The 27,111-nt window shown below is 51.4% G+C and overlaps 1 protein-coding gene across 3 annotated transcripts; it reads right to left on the bottom strand.

Annotated features, from left to right (window-relative positions):
* Window positions 1–743: 743 nt before the first annotated feature.
* LOC100193421 (uncharacterized) lies at window positions 744–27,111 on the bottom strand. 3 transcript variants are annotated; one of them, XM_020549480.2, is made up of 13 exons: window positions 26,759–27,111; window positions 26,619–26,663; window positions 26,375–26,449; window positions 26,192–26,288; window positions 25,429–25,519; window positions 12,410–12,459; window positions 4,123–4,313; window positions 3,811–3,896; window positions 3,064–3,142; window positions 2,904–2,987; window positions 2,712–2,826; window positions 2,334–2,422; window positions 744–1,092 (listed from the first exon to the last, which is right to left on the bottom strand). In XM_020549480.2, the coding sequence occupies exons 1-13, from the start codon at window positions 27,026–27,028 to the stop codon at window positions 1,066–1,068; spliced, it is 1,299 nt and encodes a 432-aa protein (XP_020405069.1). In that variant the 5' UTR covers window positions 27,029–27,111; the 3' UTR covers window positions 744–1,065. The 3 variants fall into 3 exon arrangements, 2 of the variants coding, with proteins under 2 accessions (XP_020405069.1, NP_001353957.1); NM_001367028.1 differs by lacking the exon at window positions 744–1,092 and adding an exon at window positions 1,544–1,854 and having other exon boundaries at window positions 26,759–27,072; NR_159666.1 differs by lacking the exon at window positions 744–1,092 and adding an exon at window positions 1,383–1,854 and having other exon boundaries at window positions 2,712–2,987; window positions 26,759–27,064.

The raw sequence follows: 27,111 nt of genomic DNA, 5'->3' as shown, positions 1-27,111 counted from the left end.
ATATATATATATATATATATATATATATATATATATATATATATATGACATCCTATCTAAAATGGATATCGATAATATATAATCTGTTGGACATGCTATAATATATCATTTAGGTATCTATAATAAATTTACGTCGACCTTACACCACCAAATTACAGCGGTAGTACTGGCGTCGCATTTCTCTCATCTGCGCCAAGCGTGGGCACGTAGATACAGTTAGAAAATGGATATTAAGGCCTCCCTCTAAAGGCTAGGGAACCTTACTTTTCTAAAGGATTTTCGATTTTCTAAAAGAAATTAGTTTATTTTTTCTAAAAAATAGAATTTTTTTAGAAAAATAGAGTTTCCAAATTAGTCCTAAGAGCATCTCCAAAGTTATGTAAATTTAGCATCCTAAATTATAAATTTAAAAAGTTGCTAAATTATTTTAAGGAGTAGAAAAATGTGTGTGCTTCAACAGTTCTCTATTTATTGGTTGCTAATTTTTAAAATTGTCCACATCAACATAAAAGTAAGCATGCTTTCTTTTTTTAATTGAACTAGCACATCAACAACATTCAATAACATTAATTGAGCTAGCACATCAACAACCTTCCATAACGTCTTGTAATATTGAGGTTGTCGATGGAAGACCAAAAGGTCTTGGTGATGGCATGAAGACAACACAGTGTACTGAAGATAGATTTCTGGTCAACAGGACGGTGTGACAACGCAAAACGGTGGCCGAAATATGGTTTCAGCGATGGATTTAGAACCAACATTGATTTAGATAGTTCCAACGAGGTTCTTAAATGTAGGAGTGAAATTGGGTTTTGTAGGGAGTTTGTAAATTTAAGGATCTACTTTACATAATTGTTGAAGAAGAGTTTTTCCGAAAACTTCCTAAATTCATATTTAGGAAGTTGTTTACATAACTATTATAGATGCTCTAAAGAACTAAAGAAATTGTGGTTCAGCTGCATCCAAAGGAGGCGTAGAACTCTCAGATCCATGCCTCAACGTACAGACCAGACCACCCCAAGAGATCTGCCAACTCTCAAACCCGTGAGTTATTTGTGACCTAACTCAATTTGCCCATTTATGACCTATCCCCTGCAAAACACACATTAATCACTTGCACATTAAACACAATAATCTTATGTCATCATTAATCTTCGACACCAAGGCCATATTTGTTCTCAATTCTCAATTCATGTCTAAAGAATACAATCCACATTTTAAAAACTTTGGTTGCCCGTATGAACATCACAATCAACCTTAGTGGCATTGCAAAGTAATGACTAATGATATGTTCGGATCGAAGGCCTTAAGAAACAAGAAATATACACTACATTCAAAATGCGTGGGGCCTGATACAGCCAGCCTCCATGGTAAACACAAATGGAGTATAAGCATCTTCTGGTATGTATGAACCAATGTTCTTAATACGGTAAGGCGAGACGTTAGACCACCGCCTGGACGCGTAGGCAAGCAAGGCGACTAGAATTATTCGAGCGCCTAGACGCCTAGACATCACCTAGGCAACGCCTTAAAAACACTGGTATGAACTGAATTTGTATATAGCCTCATCTACTATTAAACTAGTTCGGCCCTTTTGCAGGTTTGTTACTTCAATTCAGCGAATACAGATAAATCAGCTGATTTGTGAACCCAAAACTAGAAGACGGGAAACTCAACTGCATAAAGCAGCTGAGACCAATAATTAGTTTCCAACTTCCAACTCAACTACTTTTGAAGGGAGCCCTGTATCATGGACGTTAGTGATGGATGGACTCGAGCAGTCTTCAATGATCGTGCAACACTTCTTCCTTTTGAATATTCCTCACCAAGAGGCCATCTTGGCCGCAGCTCATACTGTACCACACAAGAATTGATCAAGCAAAGAAAATAGGGAAGTAGTTCACAAAAATTGTGACAGCAGTTTGAGATTCTGCAGTCAGTAGACACCTCCCACAATAAATAATAGGCCTGGTTCAAGAGTCAACTACCCGGCATGGTGCCATTTTAATTACAGAAATTAGATGTCATGAAAATTCTTTGCTTCTAACAAAAAGTTGGTTATTTAACCAAGTATCTAGTAACTAAGTGGACAAACGATGCCAGTTATGACTAATAATTCAGAGCGGCTAAAGGTAACACGACGTCGTGTGGCAGCAATTTATTGTTTTGGCAGTCATGCCAGCCCTTCGAATAGTGAGAAATAAATATAAAAAACATAAGAGCCTGCTCAAGCCAGCCAGCATAAATGGTTAGAGAACGAAGTGCATAATAGTTAAACTTAAAAGTGAACACAGAAACTTTTACAAAAAATAAATGCAAGCCAAACTGCATACCTGCATATCATCAGACTCATCAGCAGCAGGTGGGTCCTCAAACCTCCCGGCAACAAAATGCTCAATCCCAGTCCAAGCAATCATGACACCTATGCAGATGCAGCAACATAGTATAACTGATTATATGTTCATTACTCAGAATTATACAAAGAATAAAGACTATTGTAAAGAAAGCTACCATAATTAGGTCACATACTTCAATCTAACAAACAAACAAAAAAAGAAAAAAAATCGAAATAGCATGGCCTAGGGTCTATAGTGAAAAACAAAGAACTACAATGGGTTGTGTGATAGTTAACTTTGAATACAAGACAATTTTGTTGACAGCACTAATGTATTTTAGTATATAAGTCACTAGATTTTCAATTAACTTATTACCATTGTCAGTACAAAGGCTTGGAGGAGGAGATACAAGTTGTAGGCCATTATTCCCAGCAACATGATTCAAGCGAGTCGTAACATACTTGTTTGATGCGACACCTCCTGAAACAACCTTTTTATAATTGGATAAGTCAACACTGGATGAGTAAACCGATTTGAAATTAACCATCGTCAAGATATCTGAGTTACAAAGTATTTGATGGAAGGTTCCATATTCAATGCCCATTCAACTGCTCGCTCACACCTTTCTTCCAAATGTAACACAGCAACTCGCTGCATAGGACAAAATTATTAGTAAAGATATCGAAATCCTCAGTGAGCATTGAGTACATTATCCATCGTGTACAACCTGAAAAGAGGCAGCAATGTTCGCCCTTGATTGTCTGTCCTCCTCCGATGCAGCCGAAACGGGAATATCCTCTGTACATCTACCAGCGTAAATGACAGATCAGTTCGAAAATAATCATATTGCCATGACTACAAAGCCCTCCCCATAAACATGTTCTCTAAAAAAAGGGTAAAAACAACTTTCATGTTTAAGACAAAATTATAAAACTTCATATAGGTTTTCGTACATAGCCAGATGAAAAAGCTCACCTTTTCAGATCTGTTCCGTCTCGCCTGTGGCAAAGTGACACTTTTTTCTCGTTTCCCTCATAAATGCCTCTTTTTCGAGCTTGTTTTTCAGAAACTTTCATGCCGCCAAAAGTACGGTTTTTTCATTTCGCTCGTAAAATGGGTAAAAACCAGGTCTGGAAAGTGAACTTTTTCATCTGGCTATGTACGAAAACCAGTGATTTCTTCATTTTTCATTGGCAACGAACAATCGATCACTTGCACAGGTTTTTACAAGTCCTGCTTGAAATAAATTCTAAGTATAAATGAGAACTTAAACACATTCATTTAGGCATTTCGAATGTAGTTATCTGTAAATTTAGAACTTTGAACTTGAGGTATATATAAAGTACCAAATACTACTGTCTCAAAGAATACTAAACCGATGATTTAACTAGAAACACCAGATAACCAGAAAGCATGTTCATATTTATGAAAAAGGACACAGGAACTGAGACCAGAAGGGATAGTATGTCCATACAAGTTCTTAGATTCAATTGCCAATCGAACTTGAGTCTTCAGTCCAGCATAAGAAAAATTGCAATCTTTATGCTGTCGCATTGGAACCTGAAAGCTTATAAGAAAAATATAAGCAATAGAATCACGTAGCCTAAGCATAATAAAAATAAATGGATAACAACATAATAACTACATCTTAAACAACAATAGAAGATTTTTAGTCCCAAGCAAGTTTTGGTATACTAGAGTTGAAACCCAACAGAAGCCACAAGTCAAGATTCAGGAATATAACTACATCTTAATCTGAAAAATAAAAACTATCAGACAGACTTACTCTGAACTTAACAGCATTTGGATCACCTTCTAGAGCAAGCTCTTCAAGAGCAGGACCACCACCTTTCCGCATATCAAGGCCCAACCATCTTGCTGATTTGTCATATGCCTCACCAATCGCATCATCTATAGTAGTCCCCAGTTGAATGTAATGCCCAAGACCATGAGCGAGAACAAGAAGGTTGTGTCCTCCTGAACATATAACAAGAGGGGTTACAATTTTGTCGTGTAGTCACTAGCGTGGTGAAGGATCCGACACGTCTATAAGATGGTCAAGCTTCTTCCTCTACCGTTGTCGTCTGCCACCGAGGTTGCAGCTTTGTTGACTTGCTTGACGAGGTTGCGTGAAGTTTACGGGTTGCAGAGCGTGCGTAAGCACGCTTCAGACCTTGGTGTGGGGATTGGGGTTCTCCTGACCCCAGCCGGAGGCCTAAGCCAGAGTAGGCGCTGCAGGGCTATCTAATGTAGTGACCTTCCCTTGGGGTTGGTAATTAACCTCACCTGTGAGACCTGTCGGTAGATGACGCCATGTAGTTTGTTCATTCCTATGTTCTCCCTTGGTGGGCTTTTATGGGTGAAGGCAATGCGGAGGATCGGACTTGTCTATGGTATGGTTTGTCTTGACATGGGTATGATCTGTCCAACCCTGCGAGTCAAGTGTGTTTCGCTTGAACGTCGAGATTGGCTTCAGGCATGTCCGACCCCTTTGCGGTTCGTCCGATCCACAGGCGTTGTTGCTTTAGGCCGAAGCAGGGAGGCGGGTGCTCATGGCTTGCCTCTGCATGTCAGAGCAAGCCGTGTTTCGTCTGGGCTGGTTCGAGCATGCTCTTTCCCTTCCTCGGCCCATGGGCTATGGGCCCCCGAGGATTATTACCCCTGATAGTAGCCCCCAAGCCTTCGGAGGAAACAGAGTGTTCCTTCGAAGGCTTTTCATGGTTCATGATCTGAGGGGGGCCGAGACGTTCAGTCTTCCGAATGTGCTAGACCCAAGCCACTCTCGTTTAGGGCTATATAGGCTTCTGCATGGGTTGATTGGGCCTCTGTGGCTCATCAATTGGCTTACAGAGAATGGGGCGTCGTGCTTAGGGACGACTGTTAGTCTGCCGCACCGTGATCCCAACAGTCGTCGTTTTGTCGCCAAGTAATGATTTATCAAGGGGAACTGTGACGAATCGACCCCAGGGCTCATCCCTATAAATGGTCGTACCTCGTAGCCTCCTTTCTCCGTGCTCCTTTATCCCGATGCTTCCTTCGTCCTTAGTCAAGAGAGATTCTCTGTTCCCATCCTCGCAGCCATGGTGGATTCAACTTGACGGTTTCGGGTGCGATTGCACCTGCGGGTGCGGTCGTGGGCGGGTTTAGTTAGACTTCACGGGTGCGATCGCGGGCAGGTTTTTTGCTCCCCCCGACCCGAATCCGACCCATTGCCATCCCTAGATTTAGGCAAGCGCTCGGTAGACGAGTCTCCCCCGAGGTCGTTAAGGCTACGTCTGCTGGAGTCAAGATAAGGAACACTTGGAGCGACGGGGGTATTTCGTGACCTCCCTTTTTCCTTTATGTCGGCGTTAATCGCAGCGTCCCTTGTCTTGCTTAGGGCGGTGATCCATTCTTCGGGGATGCGTAGGAGCTTCGGGTCGACCTCGCGTCCTATCAGGCCTCCCGCTCTTGCAGTGCTGACATTTGGGGATCTTCAAGAGAGCTTGGTCGCTGCTCATGCGACCCTCAAGGCCACCGACGGTGAGATCTCGAGCCTCCGCGCTCGCCTAGAGTTGCACCACTGTGTGGCCGGTAAGCCGTGTTCTTCCCCAGTGGTCGTTTCATCACTTTTAGTGTGCTTAATGGCCCTCTCCTCTGCTCTTTTTAGAGTTGGAGTCAGAGGTTCCCGGTCTACGCGAGTGTGTAGACCAGGTCATGGAATTCATCCATGTGTGCGGCAGGGACCGGGACAAACACCTTCTCGACGTTCTGAACCGAGTCCGCGACGCCATGCAACATGGCATTCACCGTGGCGCGGCCGTCATCTTGGCCATTGCTCAGTTTCAATCGAGCCATGAGCAGCGCAACATTGTCAGTTTTCCAGAAGGCGCGATGGGTGACGACCTTGGTCGCCTAGTGGATGATTTCGAGACGGCCACCAACGCAGTGGTTGATGGTTTGTCCATCAAGGTGATCTACGGGCCCTTTTAGGTTAGCTCAGGGGACCAGGTAAGGGCTGTCGTTCTAGCCAACTTGAGTAGCTGCAAGGTCACCATAGTTGTCTTAGGGGTGCCAGATAGAGAATTCCCTTCTAGCCAACCTGAGCAGTCGTGGGATTGTCAGACTTCTAGGGTCGGTTCGCCGTACTACATCAAGATTCCCTTTTCGGGCTTTGTTTTTGTAATGCCTCTCTATGTTGGTTCTTTGGACCTCCATTTTGTCGAGGCATCAACCCTTTCTTAAGGGATCACATACACCTCCTATTTTGAGCCCAAGATTACGTGCTTGTGGGTCAGGCCCCTTCCCCTTTTTGTCCTTCGGGTGTCCTTCCGGAAGGGGCACATCCACGCGACTTCGCCCGACCCTTCTTTCACATGTGCGACTTGAACCCCCGAGTTTCTGTTCGTTACAGAAGATCCGTCTGGGGGACGTGTTTCGTCTTTTAAGTTGACCTTCTCACGCGTTCCGTTCGTGAGAACGGGGAAGGGTGAGTCGTACCATGCTCCCCTCAATGGTCGAGTTCATGGCGCTCGGTGAGCTTCATGCGGGTGATCCGAATGAGGCCCTAATTCCTTCTGCATGAACCAGACGTGGGGTCAGCTGATGACCGTATACTCCTAGGCACCGACTCGGATAGTTATCAGGTGCATTCGACCGGAGTCGGTGGCTCGCTGCCTCACTTCGCAATAAACCATGAGTCAGACTATTTCTAGGACTCGAACGCAAGCTGGTAACGCCCTTAGCGTTAGGGTCCTGGCTGTTAGTGTGCTCGTCTCTAGTTGCCCCTCGCTCTATTGTTTCAGGAGCTGTCGAGAACCCAAGTGGGCCGACATTCGAACTCCAATTGTTGTTGGGCCCAACTGGACCCATTGGGCAGTGGTCATCCACATAGACCGCGAAGTTTTGATCCTTCGAAAGGGAAAAAGCTGGTGAGGATGCTTACCGGAGCATTGTTAGGCGGTCGTGGGGTCGCATCTGGTTGATGGCAGTCCCAATGGGTTCGTGGTAGGCATTCAATCATGACGGGCGCGAATAGTCAGCACCTTCGCCTAGGTTGGAGCAGGCGCGTTGTACAGGTAGTCGGATCAAGAGACCGTGCGCAGTGGGCGACGGCCATCTTGCGTGTGGGAGTCGAAGCGGTTCGATTTTCCATTCGTCCTTTTAACACCAGGCTTCGTCTTCTATACCCTTACAAACCCATTACTCTCGTGTGTTTCGAATCTTCCGTCGTTATTGCCTTCTCGTTTCCGTCGCACATCCTCTCGTCGTCCCTACACTTCATTCCCATGGCATTCTAGGATTGTTCCATGATCGAGTATGGCCGGTTGGACGCCCTCGTTTATCGGGGCCTCCTTTGCGACGAGGACCTAGTACTCCTAGGGGTCGAGGTCGTGTCGGCGCCGCCAACGGGTTTCGTGGTGTCGTTCGTGCATTTCCACGAGCGGGGGTTCGCCATGCCACCACATCCTTTCTTGGTCAGAATCCTCCACCATTTCAAGGCCCAACTACATCACCTTAATCCCAACAGGATTCAACACATTGTGGCCTTTGTTGCGCTTTGTGAGGGATCATTGGGATCCATCCCCAATTCCATCTATGGTGCCACTTCTTCGCGGTTGAACTGTTGTGGGCATAGATTGGATGTGCAAGTTTCCATCTGCGAGGGACGTGGTCGAAGAGCTACATCCCGTTGTGCCTGTGTTCATCCAACAAGGGTTGGCATGGACAGTGGTTCTATCTCCGCAACTGCGGATCGTCCACCGCCGCAAGAAATGGCTTCCAGTCCTTCACACAGGAGGTGCCCGCGGAGGACCCTCCAAGCTGGGTCGAGGAATCCTAGAGGACGAGAAAAGGCGAATCACTGGCCATCTTTCCACCATCGCCCTTCTTCACGAGAGGGGGGTTATCGTTGCGGGATCATTGGCAACTACCTCCATCAGGGTGTGGCCCTGCTCATGGCGAGGGAGCTTCCCATGTACAAGATGGTGTTGGATGCCTCTTAGGAGGGGACATTGTTAGTCGGAGCCGTTCCCGGCGACACAGACATTGCCCAGTGCCTAAAGGATGCCATGGAGACACATAAGGACGCGGGCGGGAATGCTATTCCGTACGTGTTCCTTGTGTCGGGGTGTCCTCCGATGCAGCCAGAGCCAGGCTTTGTCGAGTTCATGAGCCTTAGTTCCCTCGTTTTCCCTTTTTCCCTCGTTTCGTTCCCCCTCCTCCCTCCTAACTGACGAGGTCACCTCCCTTATTAGTTGTCCACCATGTTGCTGTGGGAGTGCCCTGCCCCTCCGCCCAGGAGCGCAGCGAAGGAGGCCGCTCACGCCAAGGCAGAGCAACAGAGGAAGGACAAGCATGCATGTGTCGCAAAGAAGCAGCGCCGAGCCTAGCGTAGATGCAGAGGGACCGTGGCGTCGAGACTAACACCACAAACGAGGAGTCAAAGGGTACAGGGTCGACACATTCGGGTGCCCTCCTTAGGGGAGACGGGGCCTGCTCGCACTCACCAGAGGTTGGCTCTTCCGTGTTCTACGCAGAGGAGGGAGTGGGTGCCTCTTCATCGCACCTGGCGGCGTCGACTGATCGGTTTAGCCAACGTAGTTCCCATGACGGGATCCTCTATCCCGGCCAGTCTGCAGCCCCCAGCCATCGCCTCAGGAGCTTCACCGAGCCGAGCTGGTACAGGTGATTTTGTCACCCCTGGCCCTGCACCTAAGGCCGAGTTTACGGGGGTAGTAGGCATTTTGCCTCAAGCAGGGGGCCAGGGGCCACCGCTCTTCCTAACCTGATCGACCAGGAGCGCCCACTCACTCAACGGACGGGTCGGGCAAAACAATCCCTAGGAAGAGAAGGTTAGTAAGACATGCTTGTGCAGACGAAAGATTGCTTTACCTCGCTTCGATCTTCTCTTGACCGGTGACGATCTTATGATTCTGCAGTGCCCCCCGCTTCTCTACCCTCGTCCCGGGTGCGAGGAAGGCATTGTCCAAGAAGAGGAGGGTAGTGCAGCCAGGTAGCGGGAGCGGCGGTGTTCCCTCGGCCTTGGACGCGGCGTCGGTGGAGCTACCACCGGGGACGGCCAGAGTTGAAGCCTCGGAGGCGTTGCCCTCAAGGTCTCTTGCTGCTTGGGCGGCCCCCTTGACAAACGTGGCCCCAACCCTGGTCGTTATGATAGCGTCGGCGACCGCAATCATTCCATATGCCGTGCGGGAGCGGTCGGGGGTCGATCCCATTTCCTCGTCTTTGAGAAGGGCTACCACGTCCAACCCCACAGCTTTCGCGACGGTCGAGGAGACATCTAGGGGATTGGTGGCGCAGCTTTGTTCTGGCTAGCCACGAATCAAGTTGGCGGATCCTAAAGGACCTCAGGGCGCATGATTCATCTTGGATGGGCCTTTCGTGAGCAGCTGGTTGGGACGGAGAGCCACTTCTAGATGACGTTGACCAAGGTGCAGGCCATTTTGTCTCGGCTCTCGACAGCGGGCGACACCTTTTCAGTGAGTTGTGCATGTTTCTGGTTTTGAAACGCCTCTCTTTCTTAGTTTCTGACATCTGCGCACGCCTCTCGGTCCTAGTCGGTTGTGGAAGTGTCGGCGCGTTAGTCCCGGTTCCTTCATCGCCAGGAGTTACGAGAGTGTTTCAGCGAAGAGCTCCAGAAGAAGAGGCGGACAGTCGAGGCCCTCCTCTGCGCGGACGCGACCAAGAAGTCTCGCGATGAATCACCCGAGGCAGCGAGGACAGATCTGAAGGCTACTGTCTAGGCCCGCCTCGTGCGGTGGCAGGTTGCGACGCGCATCCAGGCAGCAAAGAGGGAGGAGGCGACCGAGGCCCAAACTTCGGCCCTCAAGAGTGAGGTGGCGCGTCAGGCCGAGGTGGAGTGACTGAGGGCCGACCTCAAAGGTAAGACTTCCTTTTCGAGCCCGCGTGAGATCCGGTGCTGAACATCTCTTTTTTTCTTTTCGATAAGTGTGTCTAACAAACTTACCATGGTAGAGAGCGACCTCGTCGAGGTACAACATTGTCTCAAGTCGCTCGACACGGAGTACCATGGATTGTCGAAGGCGGTTGGTGTCGTATGCGAGCAACTTGGGGCGTCGCGGCTAGCCGGACCGAGGACAACGTTCAACCGCCTTGGGTGCATCATCGGTCGTGTTCGCGAGCTTGAGGTGGACACCTTTCGTTGTCTTAGGGGCCGCCCTTCGTTGCAATGGAGTATGGGGGAGGCAATGGCACACATCGCCTATAACTCAAGTGGAGGAAAAACTTTCGTAAATAACGGGATAATGAGTATAAGGTTGTAGATAACATAGTTGTTCGTCCTGAATTCCACGGACGCCAGAGGCGACTTCAGGGACCTGACTATCGTCGCAGCTGGCCATTCGGTACTTGATGGGGAGGGTGAAAGAAAACGAGCAAGACCCCTATCTGAAGCACCAACTGTGAGTGTTTCGAACAAGCACCGGCGAGAAAATTAGTGTATGCGTGTTTTAGGCATGGATGATGTGTGCGGTGGATGCAATGGTTATACTAGTTCGAGCTTAATGTCCCTACTCCAGTCCTCAGTGGCTCGCGCTACCGACACCGGATTGCTTGTAGTAGGGGATTACAAACGAGCGAGAGAGGAAGAGTTCCCAAGTCTCTGTGTGGCATGTGTGTTTCTATCGTACTACGGGTGTGTTCTCTGTTCATTTTTTCCACCTCTCCCTTTTATAAACCAAGAGAGAGGGGTTACAATTTTGTCGTGCAGACACTAGTGTGGTGAAGAAGGATCCGACACGCCTGTAAGATGGTTAGGCTTCTTCCTCTACTGTTGTGTCGTCGGGGTTATAGCTTTGTTGACTTGCTTGGCGAGGTTGCATGAAGTTTGCGGGTTGCAGAGCGTGCGTAAGCGCGCTTCAGACCTTGGCGTGGGGGTTGGGGTTCTTCTGACCCCAGTCGGAGGCCTAAGCCAAAGTAGGCGTTGTAGGGCTATCTAATGGGTTGACCATCCCTTGGGGTTGGTTAACCTCACCCGTGAGACCTGTTGGTAGATGACGCCTCGTAGTTTGTTCATTCCTATGTTCTCCCTTGGTGGGCTTTATGGGTGAAGGCAATGCGGAGGATCGGCATTGTCTATGGGACGGTTTGTCTTGACATGGGTGTGATCCATCCAACCCTGAGCCGGGTGTGTTTCGCTTGACCATCGGGATTGGCTTCAGGCATGTCCGGCCCTTTTGCAGTTCACCCGACCCCCAGGCGTCCCTACTTTACGTCAAAGCGGGGAGGTGGGTGCTCATGGCTTGCCTCCGCCTGCCAGAGCAGGCCAGGTTTCTTCTGGGTTGGTTCGGGCATGCTCTTTCCTTCCTCGGCCCATGGGCTATGGCCCTCAAGGGATTATTGCCCCCGACACTCCTATTCAAGAATAAATCTTTGCGTATATTATACCCTTTCAAGTCTCCTTTTAGTTATTAACCTTCTCTATGTCAACTCTGGATTGGGTTCCTCTAACAAACCGTTGTCTTCCTTGTTGTTGATCTTCTCTTCTGGTGCAATAGTCAAGCCATCGAGGTAGCCATGCAGCTGTGCACCCTGAGAATAGGTAAAACTTGCACCTTCTAGGGCGCGAAGTTGTTCTTGGTAAGCTTCACCGCCACGGATTGCCCTAGGAGGGGCGTTGGCATAGCAAAGCTTGAGGTAGATGCCATGGAGACTTGTTGCCATCGCCTAGAGTTCTATAGGTGTGTGGAGAAGTTGGCTCTGATTACCATGTAAGAAAACACGGCAGCGGTTTTAAGTTGTTCGCCCTGATCTTTTAGACCGTGGGGTGAGTATATATATGGCATAACACTACAATCAGGATTATAACATGACAAGGGGGGTCCAACTCGAGTACAACTACTTTAACCGACTCCTATTCTAACTCTATTATCTCTGGGACAAATCAAACCTAATTCTATCCTATCTTTAATCAGAGTCAGTTAAGATCTTTCTCTATTATAGAACAACTGTGTGGACCCCTGATCTGATATGGTCGTAGCCTAATATACAAGCATATTCTATTTTAACAATTGTATCATATAATACTAAGACATAATAATGTAGTTAGCACATACCGGAAATTAGAAGAGCCAGAAATGGGAAATCAAGGTCCTTATTCGCTAGCCTGACAAGGATCAAACAACATCAGCTGCGAGTACAGTGCATGCATAAAGTTAGAAATGTAGTGAGGCACTTAAGCAATATTGTCCCAGTTCATATAGCATTGTCCTTAGGATTAACAAATTTAGCATGTTCTAAGTCATGTTTATTCTCGAACATGCATGAAGTTGCACATCATTATATTAATAAAAAAAAGGGGAAGTGCTCCTAGGCCACTCCCAGTTGGAGTTTCATTCCCATTTAATGAGGTGACATATCACACTAAATGATGATGTGACATAGGAATTATGAGAGAGAGAAGATGAGTTCCATCCAAATGAAACCCAACATGCATGGTTCCCAACGCATTGGAAACAGAATGAGATTGCACTAGGAGCATTTTGTTTCATCTCTATGTGTTGGAGAAACTCTATTGGGACTCTAGAAGCATTTTGTTTCATCTTTATGGTTTGAAGAAACTCTACTGGAACTCTGTGATCATTTAGTTTCACCTCTATGCGTTGGAGAAACTCTACTGGAACTCTAGGAGCATTTCAATTCATAACAATATGCAACATTTAAATGTGTATGCCTATGAAACTATGAAACAAAACTATGCATTGTGGGTCTTGTTTCATTTCATCACCTACAAGTTATTCAAAACTGTAATGAAATCTAGCACTGGGAATGGCCTATAACACAAACACCCACTCACACCAAGGACTTAAACAATATACACACCTTTTCTAGAACAATACATGTCCTCGACCCAAGTCTAACAAAACTATGATACAAAGGCAGAGAGGTACGAAACAACTTAAGCCCTGGCCAAAACCTAGAGGTACAACTCCTCGCTCGTGAGTAAAGAACTCTAGCCAAGAATGGAGTCACACCATCAAACACACTTGTTGCGATGATTCCTGATTCCATAGAGACCAAGATCCAAGGATAACAAATGAATTAAAGCCCCTTCGAAATTGATCATTAGAGGTAGCAGTAATTCTCTCACCAGTTCTCAAAACATAGCTTTGAGTTTAATTTCTTTTGTTCAATACAACTATACAAGACATTCATTAGCCATTATGTGATTGATGTGGTATCAATAAATATATACTTATGGGACCCTTTTATCTCATACATTAAACATAAGTTAATGTTTTTACTTTTCACACTGGACTGAAAATTCAAAATTGGTTGAAGACTGAAAGTTAAAAATTCTTTTGTTCAGCATATGCTACAACATCAGCTTAGTTTAGTATCTGCATAAAGCTGCAGGTATTATAGAAAGATGCCAAGTAGCAATGTGTAGACTAAAGTCTAAACAGATTTGCAAATTATACTGTAAAAATTGATAAAAAAAAATAATAAAAAAACACCAAATTTGTAACAAGTGACTTTGAAACAAACCAATCTCTTTTTTAAAAATAAAAAACTACTAGACCTTTGTTGGGGCGAAGGCAAAGACGCCACCCTTCGCTCGAGGCCTTCGCTGATGTCGTTGGTCCAACGGAGATAAAACGGGCAGGGACACCCTTCGCCCCATACGACATCAGACGAAGGCCTGCGACGAGGTCATCCCACCGTGCGGCCTTGTCCAGCTCGGAGGCCCACGTGTGATCCGGCCCATTGTAACGGGCCCTGCGTGGCCGCTGTGTGTTACGGGCCTAATTTGCAAAGGCATCCCTGTAATTACAGTCTGTAACCCTGCTTTATGGGAATATTCTGGGGATAACCTAGTTGTCTGAGGGCACATGCGTCCTTAACACAAGACACTGGGCGCTCAGATACCTATAAATACCCCCGCACAGTGCCCGTGAGAGGCTAGATTAACAGAGTTATTGCCATCTGCCGCGAGAACCTTGTTAACGTCACCATTCACCCCCGTTTGATCCCCTTGCAACTGAGAGCAAGTTCCAACATTTGGCGCCCACCGTTCGTGCTACGAAAAAACCACCCGCGATGGCATCCAAGAAAGCTAACTCGAAGGCAGACGAGGCTGCGAAGGCAGCACTACTTGCCGCAAGAAAGGGCAAGGCCCTCGCCCTCACCCAATCCACCCACCAAGAGGCCACTGAAGACGACATTCTCCGCACCTGCGAAGACGACACTCTCCGCACCTGCGGCCCTAAAGGACAATCGCAGCCTCCCCCAGGCTTCGCCCCACCGGAGGGCGCGGACCTCACCGAGGACGGTGAAGTCCTCGGCGTCTCAGCGGAAGAACAGCTACAGTTGCGCGCCCTGCGCCTCAAGAACCGCAATCTCCAGAGGCAGAAAAAGATACTGGAGGCCAAGCGTCAGCGCGTGTCCGCACTAGCCAAGGTGCGGCAAATGATACGCGACGAAGAACAGAAGGCCCAGGACCTCGAGCGAGAGATCGCGCTGATGCAGCGCGAAGGCCACCTCGGCCTGCATCACGAGCCACCCCTGCAGCAGCGCGCACAACTGGAAGACACGCGCGAAGGCCACCTCGGCCTGCAGAATGGACCACCCCTGCAACAGCGCGTACAACTGGAAGACCCGCGTTTCCCCCAGCGCGATCACACCTTCCCACACGCCGCGCCATTCCAAGGGGTCAACTACCTCGACGAGCGAAGTCCCCTGGCGCCACATCTGCAAGTGATGCCTTGGCCCGCCAACTTCCGGGCAGGGACCTATCCCAAGTACAACGGAAGCACTGACCCGACACAATACATAATGAGTTATCAGATCGCCGTTGCATCCTCCGGAGGGGACGACGCCACAATGGCCAAGTCTTTCATCATCGCCCTCGAAGGCCCAGCTCTCACCTGGTTCACCAGGTTGCCTCCGCTGTCCATTGATTCCTGGAGAAGCCTCCGGGACAAGTTCCTGCTCAACTTCCAAGGGTACCGCCCAGACACCGACGCCTTGGCCGAACTCTCGCTCTGCAGGCAGCTGGAAAAGGAGACTCTACGGGAGTACTACCGCAAATTTCTAACACTCAAGTCACAGCTGCCCTCAGTCGATGACCAGATCGCCATCCACTACGCCATCAGTGGCCTTCGCGTCGGCGTCCTCTATAGCCACTGCATCAGAGATCCGCCCAAGAACCTCCAGGAATTATATCAGCTGTTTGAAAAATACGCCAAATCCGAAGAGCTCCACCAGCGCAAGGTTGAGTCTCAAAGGAAGCCCAAAGATGCTCCACAGTCCAGCCGCACGTGGACGAGGACTCCGCAGCCAGACTCCAGTCGAGACGGCCGCAATCAGCAGCAAGTGCACAACATCGCCAACCAGCACCCCGCTGCTGACGCCCCTCGTCGCCAGGAATATCCCCCCTAGGGCCGCGGAAATGGAACTCGCGGTAGGGACGGGGGCGTGCGCAGCCGCCGCGCCGATTCTACTGCCTCTTCCATGGCGAAGACTGCGCCCACCAAACCAAAGATTGCCCAGAAACGAAGGCCACCAAAGACAGGATGGCACGGGCGCAGCCAGCCGACAACCCCAGAGTTGTCGCGCACACTTACCAGCAACCCCCTCCACCATATATCCACGCCCCCGCCCCTCATCCACCGCACCACGCTTACCAACACCATCAGGAAGTACAAATCGTACCTCCCCCACCCCCACCACCAAACCAGCAACATCAAAACCTCCCCCACGCCCCAAAGAAGGAAGACTTCGCCGATCAACCGTATCGCGGAGTCATTCACATGATCACTGGGGGGTCCAGCACCGACTTCGACACAAAGCGGCAGAAGCGGGACCATTACCGCAGCATCAACCACGTCGCCATCACTGGCCCAGTCGTGCAGACAAAGTGGTCCCACGTACCGCTAACCTTCGACGCACGAGACGTCGACCTGCGCAGCGCCCCCCACATCGACGCCATGGTTATCAACTACAGCGTGGCAGGCTGGGATTTGCACAAAGTCCTAGTCGACAATGGCAGTCAAGCAGACATCATCTTCCTCCATGCCTTCGACCGCATGGGCATAAGCCACAGCCTGCTCAAGCCTTCGGACAACCCGTTGTATGGCTTCGGCGGCAAGGGCACCTTTCCTGTCGGTAAAATAGAGCTGCCTCTCTCCTTCGGTGTAGCACCCAATGCCCGAAGTGAGCAAGTAACCTTCGATATTGTGGATATGGTATATCCGTACAACGCCATCATGGGCCGGGGCTCCATCAACAAGTTTGAGGCAGCTATCCACGGACTGTACCTGTGCATGAAGATACCAGGTCCGTTAGGCGCCATTGCGGTCTACGGCAATCAACAGACCGCGCGCAACATAGAGCGGGACTTCGTCCCCGGGCAAAGAAACGTGCACTGCCTCACGGCCCAGCGCGAGGTCCCTGCGCCTGTCAGCCCAACCAACAAAGGGCACGACAAGGCACAGCTGCAGAGCAACGACGGGACCAAGACTGTCCCTCTCGATCAGGCCACGCCCAAGCAGACAGTCACTATCAGCGAAGACCTCACTTCGCATGAAGAGGAGAAACTCCTCTGCTGCCTGTCCAAGAATAAAGATGTCTTCGCCTGGTCTGCCCTCGACCTGGTCGGGGTCAGCCGGTCCATAATTGAGCACAGCTTGGGAATTGACCCTTCGGTGAGACCAAAAAAGCAGCGGCTTCGCAAAATGTCCGACGAGAAGACAGAGGCCGCCAAGGCGGAGGTGCACCGCCTCCTGGAAGCCAAAATCATTGAGCCGGTGGCTTACCCCACGTGGCTCTCCAACGTTGTAATGGTACAGAAAAAGAGCGAGAAGTGGCGAATGTGCATCGACTTCACCAGTCTCAACAAGGCCTGCCCAAAGGACAACTTCCCGTTGCCGCGGATCGACAAAATAGTCGATAGCGCGGCCGGGTGCGAGGTCATGTCACTCCTCGACTGCTTCTCCGGTTACCACCAGATATACATGAAGGAGGAAGACAAGGCTAGCACCAGCTTTATAACATCCTTCGGCACATATTGCTTCATCAGAATGCCGGAGGGACTCAAGAACGTCGGGTCCACCTTTTCCAGGCTTACCAAAACAGTGCTCGAAGGGCAAGTTGGCAGAAATATATTCACATATGTGGACGACATCGTCGTCGCCAGCAAGAGCAAGGAGAACCATCTCGCCGACCTCGCCGAGACATTCGCGAACATGCGAGACGCACGACTCCGCCTAAACCCGGAAAAGTGCGTCTTCGGCGTTCGCCAAGGCAAAATATTGGGCTACCTGGTATCACACCGCGGCATCGAGGCCAACCCAACCAAGATTCAGGCCATCATAAACATGACGCCTCCACAGTCCGCCAGAGACGTCCAGCGCCTGACAGGCAGATTGGCCGCTCTCAACAGATTCATCTCCAGGTCCGCTGAGCGAAGTCTCCCCTTCCTCAAAACACTCTGTGGTGCAAAAGACTTCGCTTGGGGACCAGAGCAGGCAGCGGCCTTCGCCTCATTAAAACAGTACCTGTCGGAGTTGGCCGTCCTTACAAGCCCCGACTCCTCGCTCCCCCTGTTGCTCTATGTTGCGGCTTCGCCGCATGCGGTCAGCGCGGCACTGGTGCAGGAGCAGACAATTGAGGGCGTGGTCAGGCAGTGCCCAGTTTATTACGTCTCCGAAGTGCTGACACCGTCCAAATGTAACATGACAGAACTGGAAAAGATTGCCTACGCAGTCGTTATGTCTTCGCGCAAATTGCGCCATTATTTCGAAGCATTCAAGGTCTGAGTCACCTCAGACAGGGGACTCGGCGAATTGTTCAGAAACCCAGAGGCATCGGTGAGGATTGCCAAGTGGGCGGCCGAACTCTCCGGCTACCACATCAACTTCGAGCCCAGGACAACCATCAAGTCACAAGTCCTGGCAGACTTCGTCGTCGACTGGACTGGGCCAATAACACAGCCGGACCCGTCCGCAGAGAAGGTTTGGACGATCCATTGCGACGGCGCATGGTGCCATGCGGGGGCAGGCGTCGCTGCAGTCATCACCTCTCCAGCCGGGGTCAAGCACAGATATGCAGCACGCCTCAGCTTCGCTCTGGAATCTGACAGATGCACAAATAACATAGCAGAATACGAAGCAGTCATCCTCGGCCTCCGCAAGCTGAGGGCCCTCGGAGTCACCACCTGCATCATCAAAACAGACTCCAAGGTAGTTGCCGGCCAAGTCGAGAAAGACTATGCAGCAAAGGACCCCGCACTTATGCAATACCTCGCGGCCATCCGAAGTCTCGAGAGACAATTCAAGGGATTCACCTTGCAGCATGTGGACCGGGCCAAGAATGAAGAGGCCGACGCATTGGCCAAGGCTGCCGCCAGAGGCGAGTCCCTGCCCTCCAACGTGTTCTTTCATGTCATTGGCACGCCAGCGGTCCGGAGCCCCGAAGGGCTCCAAATAACTAATGACAGCGAGGGCCACCGCATAGTCAACCTTATCATGACCGAAGACTGGCGGGCACCAATAACTCTGTTCCTACAGGGATACTATCATCCAACCGACATCAGCGAGGCCAAGCGCCTCAGACATCAAAGCCGAGACTTCGCACTGCTTGAGGGCCAACTCTACAAGAAGGGGGTCAGTCAGCCAATGCTTAAATGCGTCACCGAAACCGAAGGCATCCAGATCCTACGCGAAGTCCACAGTGGCACGTGCGGCTCACACGCAGGGCCAAGGGCCCTAGCTGCTAAGGTGATCCGCCAAGGCTTTTACTGGCCCGCAATGATCTGCGCCGCAAATCGGGTCACAAGGTCCTGCGAAGCCTGCCAGAAGTTTTCTCCTCGGTCAGGCAGCCCCTCGCAGTTTACAAAGCTGATCGCCCACACATGGCCTCTCCAGCGCTGGGGCCTGGACATTGTCGGGCCCCTGCCCACCGCTCAGGGGAACCTTAAGTTCGCCTTCGTCGCTGTCGAGTACTTCACCAAATGGATCGAGGCAAGGGCCGTTTCCACAATAACATCAAAGACTGCCCAAAAATTCTTTTGGCAAAACATTGTTTGCCGCTTCGGAGTACCGTCCGAACTAACAGTTGACAACGGCAAGCAGTTTGACAGCCAAGACTTCAAGGATTTTTGCTTCTCCATTGGCACCAAGCTTGCCTTCGCCTCAGTCTATCACCCGCAGTCCAACGGAGTTGTGGAACGCGCCAATGGAAAAATCTTCACAGCTGTCAAAAAGATGCTCCTCGATGAAAAAAGGGCAGGTGGACCGATTTATGACCCGAGGCGGTCTGGGCGCTGAACACAACTGAATGCAGGGCGACCGGGTTCACTCCTTTCCGCCTTCTATATGGATCCGAGGCCATGACCCCACAAGAAATAAAGCATGTGTCCCCGCGAACAGTTCCGTCAGCCGTCCCCGACGTGGACGAGCCCACTTCGAAGGATCTCATCGATGGAGACCGAGTCCTCGCCTTACAGGCTCTAAACAAATACCAAGCCCAGACAAAAGCATGGTGCGACCACGCAGTCATCCCGAGGGAATTCAGCGAAGGGGACCTCGTACTCATCCGAACAGCTCGGACAGAGTCCAGAGGCAAGCTGGAGCCCAAGTGGGAGGGCCCCTTCATTGTCAAGACGAAAGCTTCACCCAGCGCTTACAGGCTCGCAACACCAAACGGCGAAGACCTGGAGCACTCCTGGAACATCGACAATCTCCGCAAATTTTTTGTTTGACTCATCAGGGCCGATTCGCCCTTGTAATTCGCAAAAACAATTTTATTCTGGCCCGCACTTTTTTCCTCCCGGGGGGTGAGGTTTTTAACGAGGCGGAGCCATGTAATATACAAGTGAAAAATCCCCCGCAAAAACATGCGTCGAAAAAAGACCGCGACGACGGTCTTCGACATTCGACCAATACAAAGTCACTGCGAGGCTCAGCGCTAGCCACCCTCGCGTGCGACAACTCCGTGCAGAAGTCGCCTAAGGGTGCAGCCGGACTAGCACAGCAAGTGCGAAAAACCGAAGTCTACTGCAAAGACTATCCGCGCAGAAATCGCCTAAGGGTGCAGCCGGACTAGCACAACAAGTGCGAAAAATCGAAGTCTACCGCAAAGACTATCCGCGCAGAAGTCGCCTAAGGGTGCAGCCGGACTAGCACAACAAGTGCGAAAAACCGAAGTCTACCGCGAAGACTAGCCGCGCAGAAGTCGCCTAAGGGTGCAGCCGGACTAGCACAGCAAGTGCGAAAAACCGAAGTCTACTGCAAAGACCATCCGCGCAGAAGTTGCCCGAGGGCACAGCCGGACGAAGCGTAACAAAAGCAAAAACGACCACACCAAACTGTCCGCACCAAGACCGACTATATGCGCACCAGTCCAGCATAACAAATACACCTGACCAAGTACGTAACGCCTTCGCGAGCATAGCCAAATGTGCGAGGGCACACAACTTCATCATACAAGCCTTTACACATGTACAAGCGAGGGCATCACACTCTACATCGGCTCAACCTTCGGAATAATTCTCATCTCCCTATAGTTAAATAACATTATCCTAAGCTCCTCACCCGCAAAAAGACTTCGCAATTCCCCTTCACCTGTACTCACGGCGGTTGGCAAGGACAACAGTTCCTGCCAGCCAGCCCTACTCACACGAAGCCGACCGCCCTCCGCCCCACTCACTCTACGCTTCGCAACCGCCCTTCGCCGCCTGCGCCCGGTACTCGGACCAGGCACATCTTCTGTGTCCGCAGCGTGCGGTGAAGCCTCCGCCGCTGCCACATCCAAGGCCGCAAAGTAGTCCAAGTCCTCCTCCGACGACTCCTCAGTCCACTCAACCGAGCTCCCAGAGTCAGCAAAATCAGAAAACTCAGATGCAGACCCATCATATTTATTACCATCATCCACAGTCGAAGCCGCCAAAAAACTAGTAGTGGCGGTTGCGTGCGTAGGCCCAAAATCTTGAACCTGCGCAGCAACCAAAATTCAGCAACATATCCAAAATTCCCTAACTACCCACACCCACTACGCCACCTGCGAAGACCTAGCCGTCGCGGGAGCCTCCGCTGTCGCCTCCGCTGTCGCCTCCGCCGCCACCGTCGTAGGATCCTCGGCCCTCGGCGCAGCGGCTGCGGGGGCATCAGGAGCGCCTTCGGCGGTCTCTGGGGCGGGCCTCCGCCGGCCGCAGCGGCTGCGGGGGCATCAGGAGCGCCTTCGGCAGTTTCCGGGGGCGGCTCCAGGGCGGCCTCGGACACAGCCTCCGCCGGGTTCGACTCCGGGTCAGGCAGCGCGCTGTTCAACGCCCTGAAATCATCCACCCTCTCGCCACGCGCCGCCTGAGACACAGCACACAAATTCAGCAAACCCATACATAGCCCACATCCAACAAACATCAAATAAAAGTCAAACGTTACCTGTGCCCTCGCCGTCTCGGCCCGCTCCCTGACCACCTCTCGACCGTGCGGACCCCACATCCGGTCGTAGATGGCTCCGGCGGATTCCTTCACTATAGGGTCCTCAACCTTGTAGATATCTCGCTCGAAATCCTCATCAGCTTGGTCGAAGACCTCATAGTGCCGGCACCCTTCGCGAGAGAGCGCGTTCATCGCCCCCTCGCAGGTGACCAGGGAGGCATAAGACATAAACCCCTCCACGATAGTGGGGAGTGCCTGCAACTCCTCCTGTACCCACTCCAGGCAGCGAAGTCCGGGCTCTCGGTCCGGCACTTCGAAGTCAGCGGTCCGCGCGCCCAGCTCATGGTATGAATCCATAAGCTGTTTGCGCGTCCGCTCAGCCTCCGTGCGCGTCGCGGCCTCGGCCCTCTCCACACGGCTCTGCAGGGCGCTGAGCCGCTCCTCCAACTGCTCGGCGCGCTCCCTGGCAAGACTGCCCTCCGCCCGCGCCAATTTGGCCTCCACCAGCGCAGCCTGCGCCTTGGCGAGGGCCTCATTGGCCTCCCTCCTCTCCCCCGCCAGTTGGCGCCGGAGGTCAGTCTTCTCCCCCTCCAGTGCGGCCACCTTGTCCGCCAGCTTGCGGCACTTACTGTCGGCGACCGATTTTTCCCGGACGGCGTCAGCATGTTGCGTCCGAAGTCTCTCGACCTCGGCAGACACAACTGCCGTGAGAGCCACCGACATCGCGCGGTCTGCGAAGTCAGCCGCCTGCAAAACACACGTAAGACCGCGGCCCCAACAAAGCCGATAAAAAAACCCGAAGTCTAGCTCAACGTACCTGACTTAGTGCCTCCTTCATCTCCTTCAGCCGGCGGGACACAGCGCCCGCCTCGTCCCTGACAGCAGCGAGTGCCGGCATCTCGCCTCCGGCACTAAGAGCACCGCCCTTCGCCTTTGGCACTACGGCAGCCGCCGTGGTCGCCGCGGCAGGCGCAACAATAACAAGTTGGTCTTCGTCCGACCCTGCGACGCATCAACGAATTACAAAAAAAAACGAGCCAACGGCTTACCACCAAGATAGTCGTCCACACTAATATCGGTGGCGAAGTCGGCGACGCGCTTGCCCGGCGACGGCAACCCTCGGGCCGCCTTCGCGACCTCCGGCACCCTGCTGGACGCCGGCACAGCCTTCGCAGACTTGGAACCACCGGCGCCAGCCGCAGCCTCCGGCGCCTTGCTAGATGCAGGGACGGCCGACTTCGCCGCCAGCGGCGGCTTGCCTCCGCCGGGGGCAGCAGCCTTCGCAGCCCCTCGCTGCCTCTTCGGCCTGGCTTCATGAAGCCTGACAACCGCCTGGCGCTTCTGTGCAGCTCCCTGGCGTTTCTTGTCCATCACTGCCGACACAACAACAGCAATATTCCGCCCGTAAGGAAACACTTTCCATTCACGAACCATGCGAGATGTAAAAAAGTCTTCGCCGGCCGCGCGGGGGATAGGAACATTCCTAGGCCACCAACCCCCGGTAACCCTCAGCATCCGCGCCCCGGAGCTCGGGCGAAGACATCCTTCCCCCCGGGGCCGCGCATGTCCTCATCAATTCTCTAGCAAAACCATCGGAAACCCCAAGTCCTCCCATAGCAATACCTAGTTTCCTCTTCTTAGAGGATGGGGCGGCCGCCGACGCAGGGTCGTCTCCAGACTCTACCACCGGCTTCTTCCCGCGGCGGTCCACATCGTCTTGGCCGGGATAACCGTTATACGGCAGTCGATTCAATTCAAAAACCCTGTTCAAACGGTCATTCGACCCGCGGATATCACAGCTACGCTGGCCCTCTGTCCTCGGCACGTACCGACCAACGATCCGCACCGCCCCATCCTCCGCCTCACGCACAAAGGCGGCCGGATCGCGGCTTTGCAGATCCAGCGCGAAGGCAGGACTTCGCACCAGCTTCCCACCATGGGAAGGCATCTGACGAGGGCACACTTCGCCCAACGCTCAGCCATGCGCCAAAGGCCATACCCCGTACGCCACAAATTCTTCAACCAAATCGTGCCCACTGCTCAGGCCGGCGGCGCACCGAAGGGCCCCTTCGTCCGCATCCTCCTCCGCCACCTCAAAGGGCGGGTATGCTGAGTAAAAATGCGAGCACATCTCGGACACGGGGAGCCCCTCATGGTCTTCGACGGTACCCTCTGCGACGTAAAACCAAAACTCATTCCAATTGCCCCACTTGTTGCAGGCGCAAGGAACCAACTCGACTACCTCCATCGTGGTCTTGCCGGTCTTCGGCATAAACGTACAGGACCCAAACTGGGCAACTTCATCTCCAATCATCCTCTTCTGCCAGTGCAGGCAATAGTACTTCGCAAAGACTTCGACTGATGGCTGTCCGCCGTACGAAGTCGTCGCCCAGACATACTTCGACAGAGCCACCACGGCATTCGGAGTCAGCTGATGGATCTGAACGTTAAATCTGCGCAGGACTTCTCCAACAAATCGATGCGCAGGCAGGCGGAGACCGGCGGCGAAGAACGCCTCGAACACAACCAACTCGCCTTCCGGCTCGGGGACTTCCTCCGTCCCCGGGACACGAGCAACTCCGCCGCCAAAGTAACCCAGCCACTGCATATCTTGCACGCGGACCGACGACATCCGCGACACACCAAAATCCACCGTATCGCCGGCGCGCAACTCCTCCGCCGCCAAAGTACTCAGCGTCTCCTCAGACGAAGCGTCGGCCGGCGGCGTAGCGGCAGCAGAAGAAGAAGAGGTCGGCATCGCTACGTACCGTCGGCGGCGGCGGGCGGTCTGCTTCACTCGAGCCAGATCTCCGGCGAACAAGAGCAAGGAGGGCAGACGAGCAGCAAGACGGTGGAAAGGCGGCTAGGGTTTTCACGGAGCGCGGAAAGTGAAGTTCAAAACGCGCCGACCCCCGCCCCTTTTTATACACAGGGCGCGGCGCTTCGGGAAACCCGCAGTCCAACAGTACGGTGTCAATCAACGGTCATGTCAAAAACCCCCGCGGAACCACTTCGAGCGAGGGCAGCGTCTCCGCCATCTAGCGACGTCTTCGGCACCAGATGACTTTGTCGAACTGGTCCCTCGGAGGGCAAATGTTGGGGCGAAGGCAAAGACGCCACCCTTCGCTCGAAGCCTTCGCTGATGTCGTTGGTACAACGGAGATAAAACGGGCAGGGACACCCTTCGCCCCATACGACATCAGACGAAGGCCTGCGACGAGGTCATCCCACCGTGCGGCCTTGTCCAGCTCGGAGGCCCACGTGTGATCCGGCCCATTGTAACGGGCCATGCGTGGCCGTTGTGTGTTACGGGCCTAATTTGTAAAGGCATCCCTGTAATTACAGTCTGTAACCCTGCTTTATGGGAATATTCTGGGGATAACCTAGGTGTCTGAGGGCACATGCGTCCTTAACACAAGACGCTGGACGCTCAGATACCTATAAATACCCCCGCACAGTGCCCGTGAGAGGCTAGATTAACAGAGCTATTGCCATCTGCCGCGAGAACCTTGTTAACGTCACCATTCACCCCCGTTGGATCCCCTTGCAACTGAGAGCAAGTTCCAACAACCTTATTCTATTTGATGATGAATTAACAAAACATCTTGTGCAGCATATACCAAAAAAGAAATCAAAGTCAATACAATTTAAGATCACGGTTAATTGAACAGCAAAGGGCCATATGAGTTAAATACCTGGAAACTAATGCGTGTGCTTCCATATGATGAACTCCAACAATAGGCAAGCCAAATGCTTTTGCTACCTGTCTAGCTTTATGAACACCAACTGCAGTTTAGCCAGGGAAATGTGCAACATTAGGGGAAAAAGAGATATGGCAATGATGGAAATAGTAACAAAAACTTAAACTTCTGATCCCTGACAGCACTTATCCTAAAGTTTGCCAAAGTACACGTCATATAACATGAGGGATATAAGAAGCAAGCCAACAGCAATGTTCTACAGGACAGCAGAACCAAAGCAGTCTTGATTCTTAATTGAGCAATCAGTTTGTAGTCTGATTGAACTCAATTCATCTGAGCCATATACATACTTGTATCAAATTGGTAAAAAAAAACTCATGTGCGAACTAACAAAGGCAAATCATGAACAGAATAGACAATTCTATTAAGTTGCATGCACCAACTAGTTCAACCCAAAAGCTTAAGTTAATGGGAGGAGGTGGACAATTCACTTATATTATATTTTAACACTCTCCCTCACGTCGAGTCTCTTTTGGGTCTCAGACGTGGAATAGGAGCGAGCAACAATTATTTTATTTTAATTGCGCTAACAAGGATTCGAACTCGTGACATCTCGCTCCAATACCATATTAAGTTGTATGCACCAACCAGTTCAACCCAAAAAATTAAGCTAACGGGAGGAGGTGGACAATCCACTTATATTATATTCTAACAAATTCATCATCTTAATGAATGACGGGGAGCTAAAAAAACATACCTCTAAGGCATAGACTAAGTCCTGGTCCAATGGTCACAGCGACTGCAGAAAGATCACTTTCTGACAATTTTGCATCGTCAAGAGCCTTTTGAACAACCTGGATAGCAAATAAGAACAGGCAATTAGCATATATGTCAGCACCGCAAAAGGATGCAGACCCTATGTTGATCCAAGAAGTCACACCTGGTCAATCACAAGGGCGTGTGCTTCCTCGGCCATCTTAGGGGCAACACCACCATACCTCGCGAGCAAATCCGCCTTGCAAATGTTGGCCAACGAAAAGCAGAACCGATCAGCAATGAACAAAGGTATCCTATACATATGCTAACAACTGCCATCTGGCATAGGATGGTAAAAAGCCAGCTCAAATTTACAGCAGAAATAAGAGGTCAGAATACAGAAATAAAATTGGCGGGAAATGAATTACTTGGGAAGATACTACTTGACTAAGGATCTCGCCATCACCTCTCACCTGCAACCAATCACAGACAAACAGGAGAGAAGCAACTCAGCACATAAATTTGACGCCTCCGCTGCAGGCAAAATCGAGGAAGAAAGAACCAGTACCACAGCAGCCGCAGTGTCGTCGCAGCTGGTCTCGATGCCGAGCATGAGGAGGTCACGGCGGACCGGGACGGCGCGAGCGGCAGTGGTGGACGACATGGTGGAGAGGGGGCACATGGCAGGGATTGCTGGATAGGAGGAGATGAGTAAGCGGCGGAGAGTAGAAGGTGGGTGCACATAATGGGAGGGCTTCAGTGGGGCTCGTCGGAGGAGGAAAGCGGCGGCGGCGCGCGAAACGGGCGGCGATAAGGTCGGGAGAAGAGTGGCCGCCATTCTCTCCGGAGTCCGGACACCGGCACCCCTCCGCTCTGCCCGGTGGCCAACTCCACCGAAGCCCAGGGGATTTGAATGAGCCG

The sequence above is a fragment of the Zea mays genome, chromosome 3 (genome assembly GCF_902167145.1).
Source record: "Zea mays cultivar B73 chromosome 3, Zm-B73-REFERENCE-NAM-5.0, whole genome shotgun sequence".
NCBI lineage: Eukaryota > Viridiplantae > Streptophyta > Magnoliopsida > Poales > Poaceae > Zea > Zea mays.
This window is presented reverse-complemented; position numbering and strand designations above follow the sequence as displayed.

Coding starts and splice junctions, on each gene's coding strand:
- LOC100193421 (NM_001367028.1), bottom strand. CDS start 27,028: ATGGCGGCCACTCTTCTCCCGACCTTATCGCCGCCCGTTTCGCGCGCC. Junction 3,143..3,810: donor GCAATTGAATCTAAGAACTT/GTATGGACATAC, acceptor TTACGCTGGTAG/ATGTACAGAGGATATTCCCG. Junction 2,423..2,711: donor AAGCCTTTGTACTGACAATG/GTAATAAGTTAA, acceptor GCATCTGCATAG/GTGTCATGATTGCTTGGACT.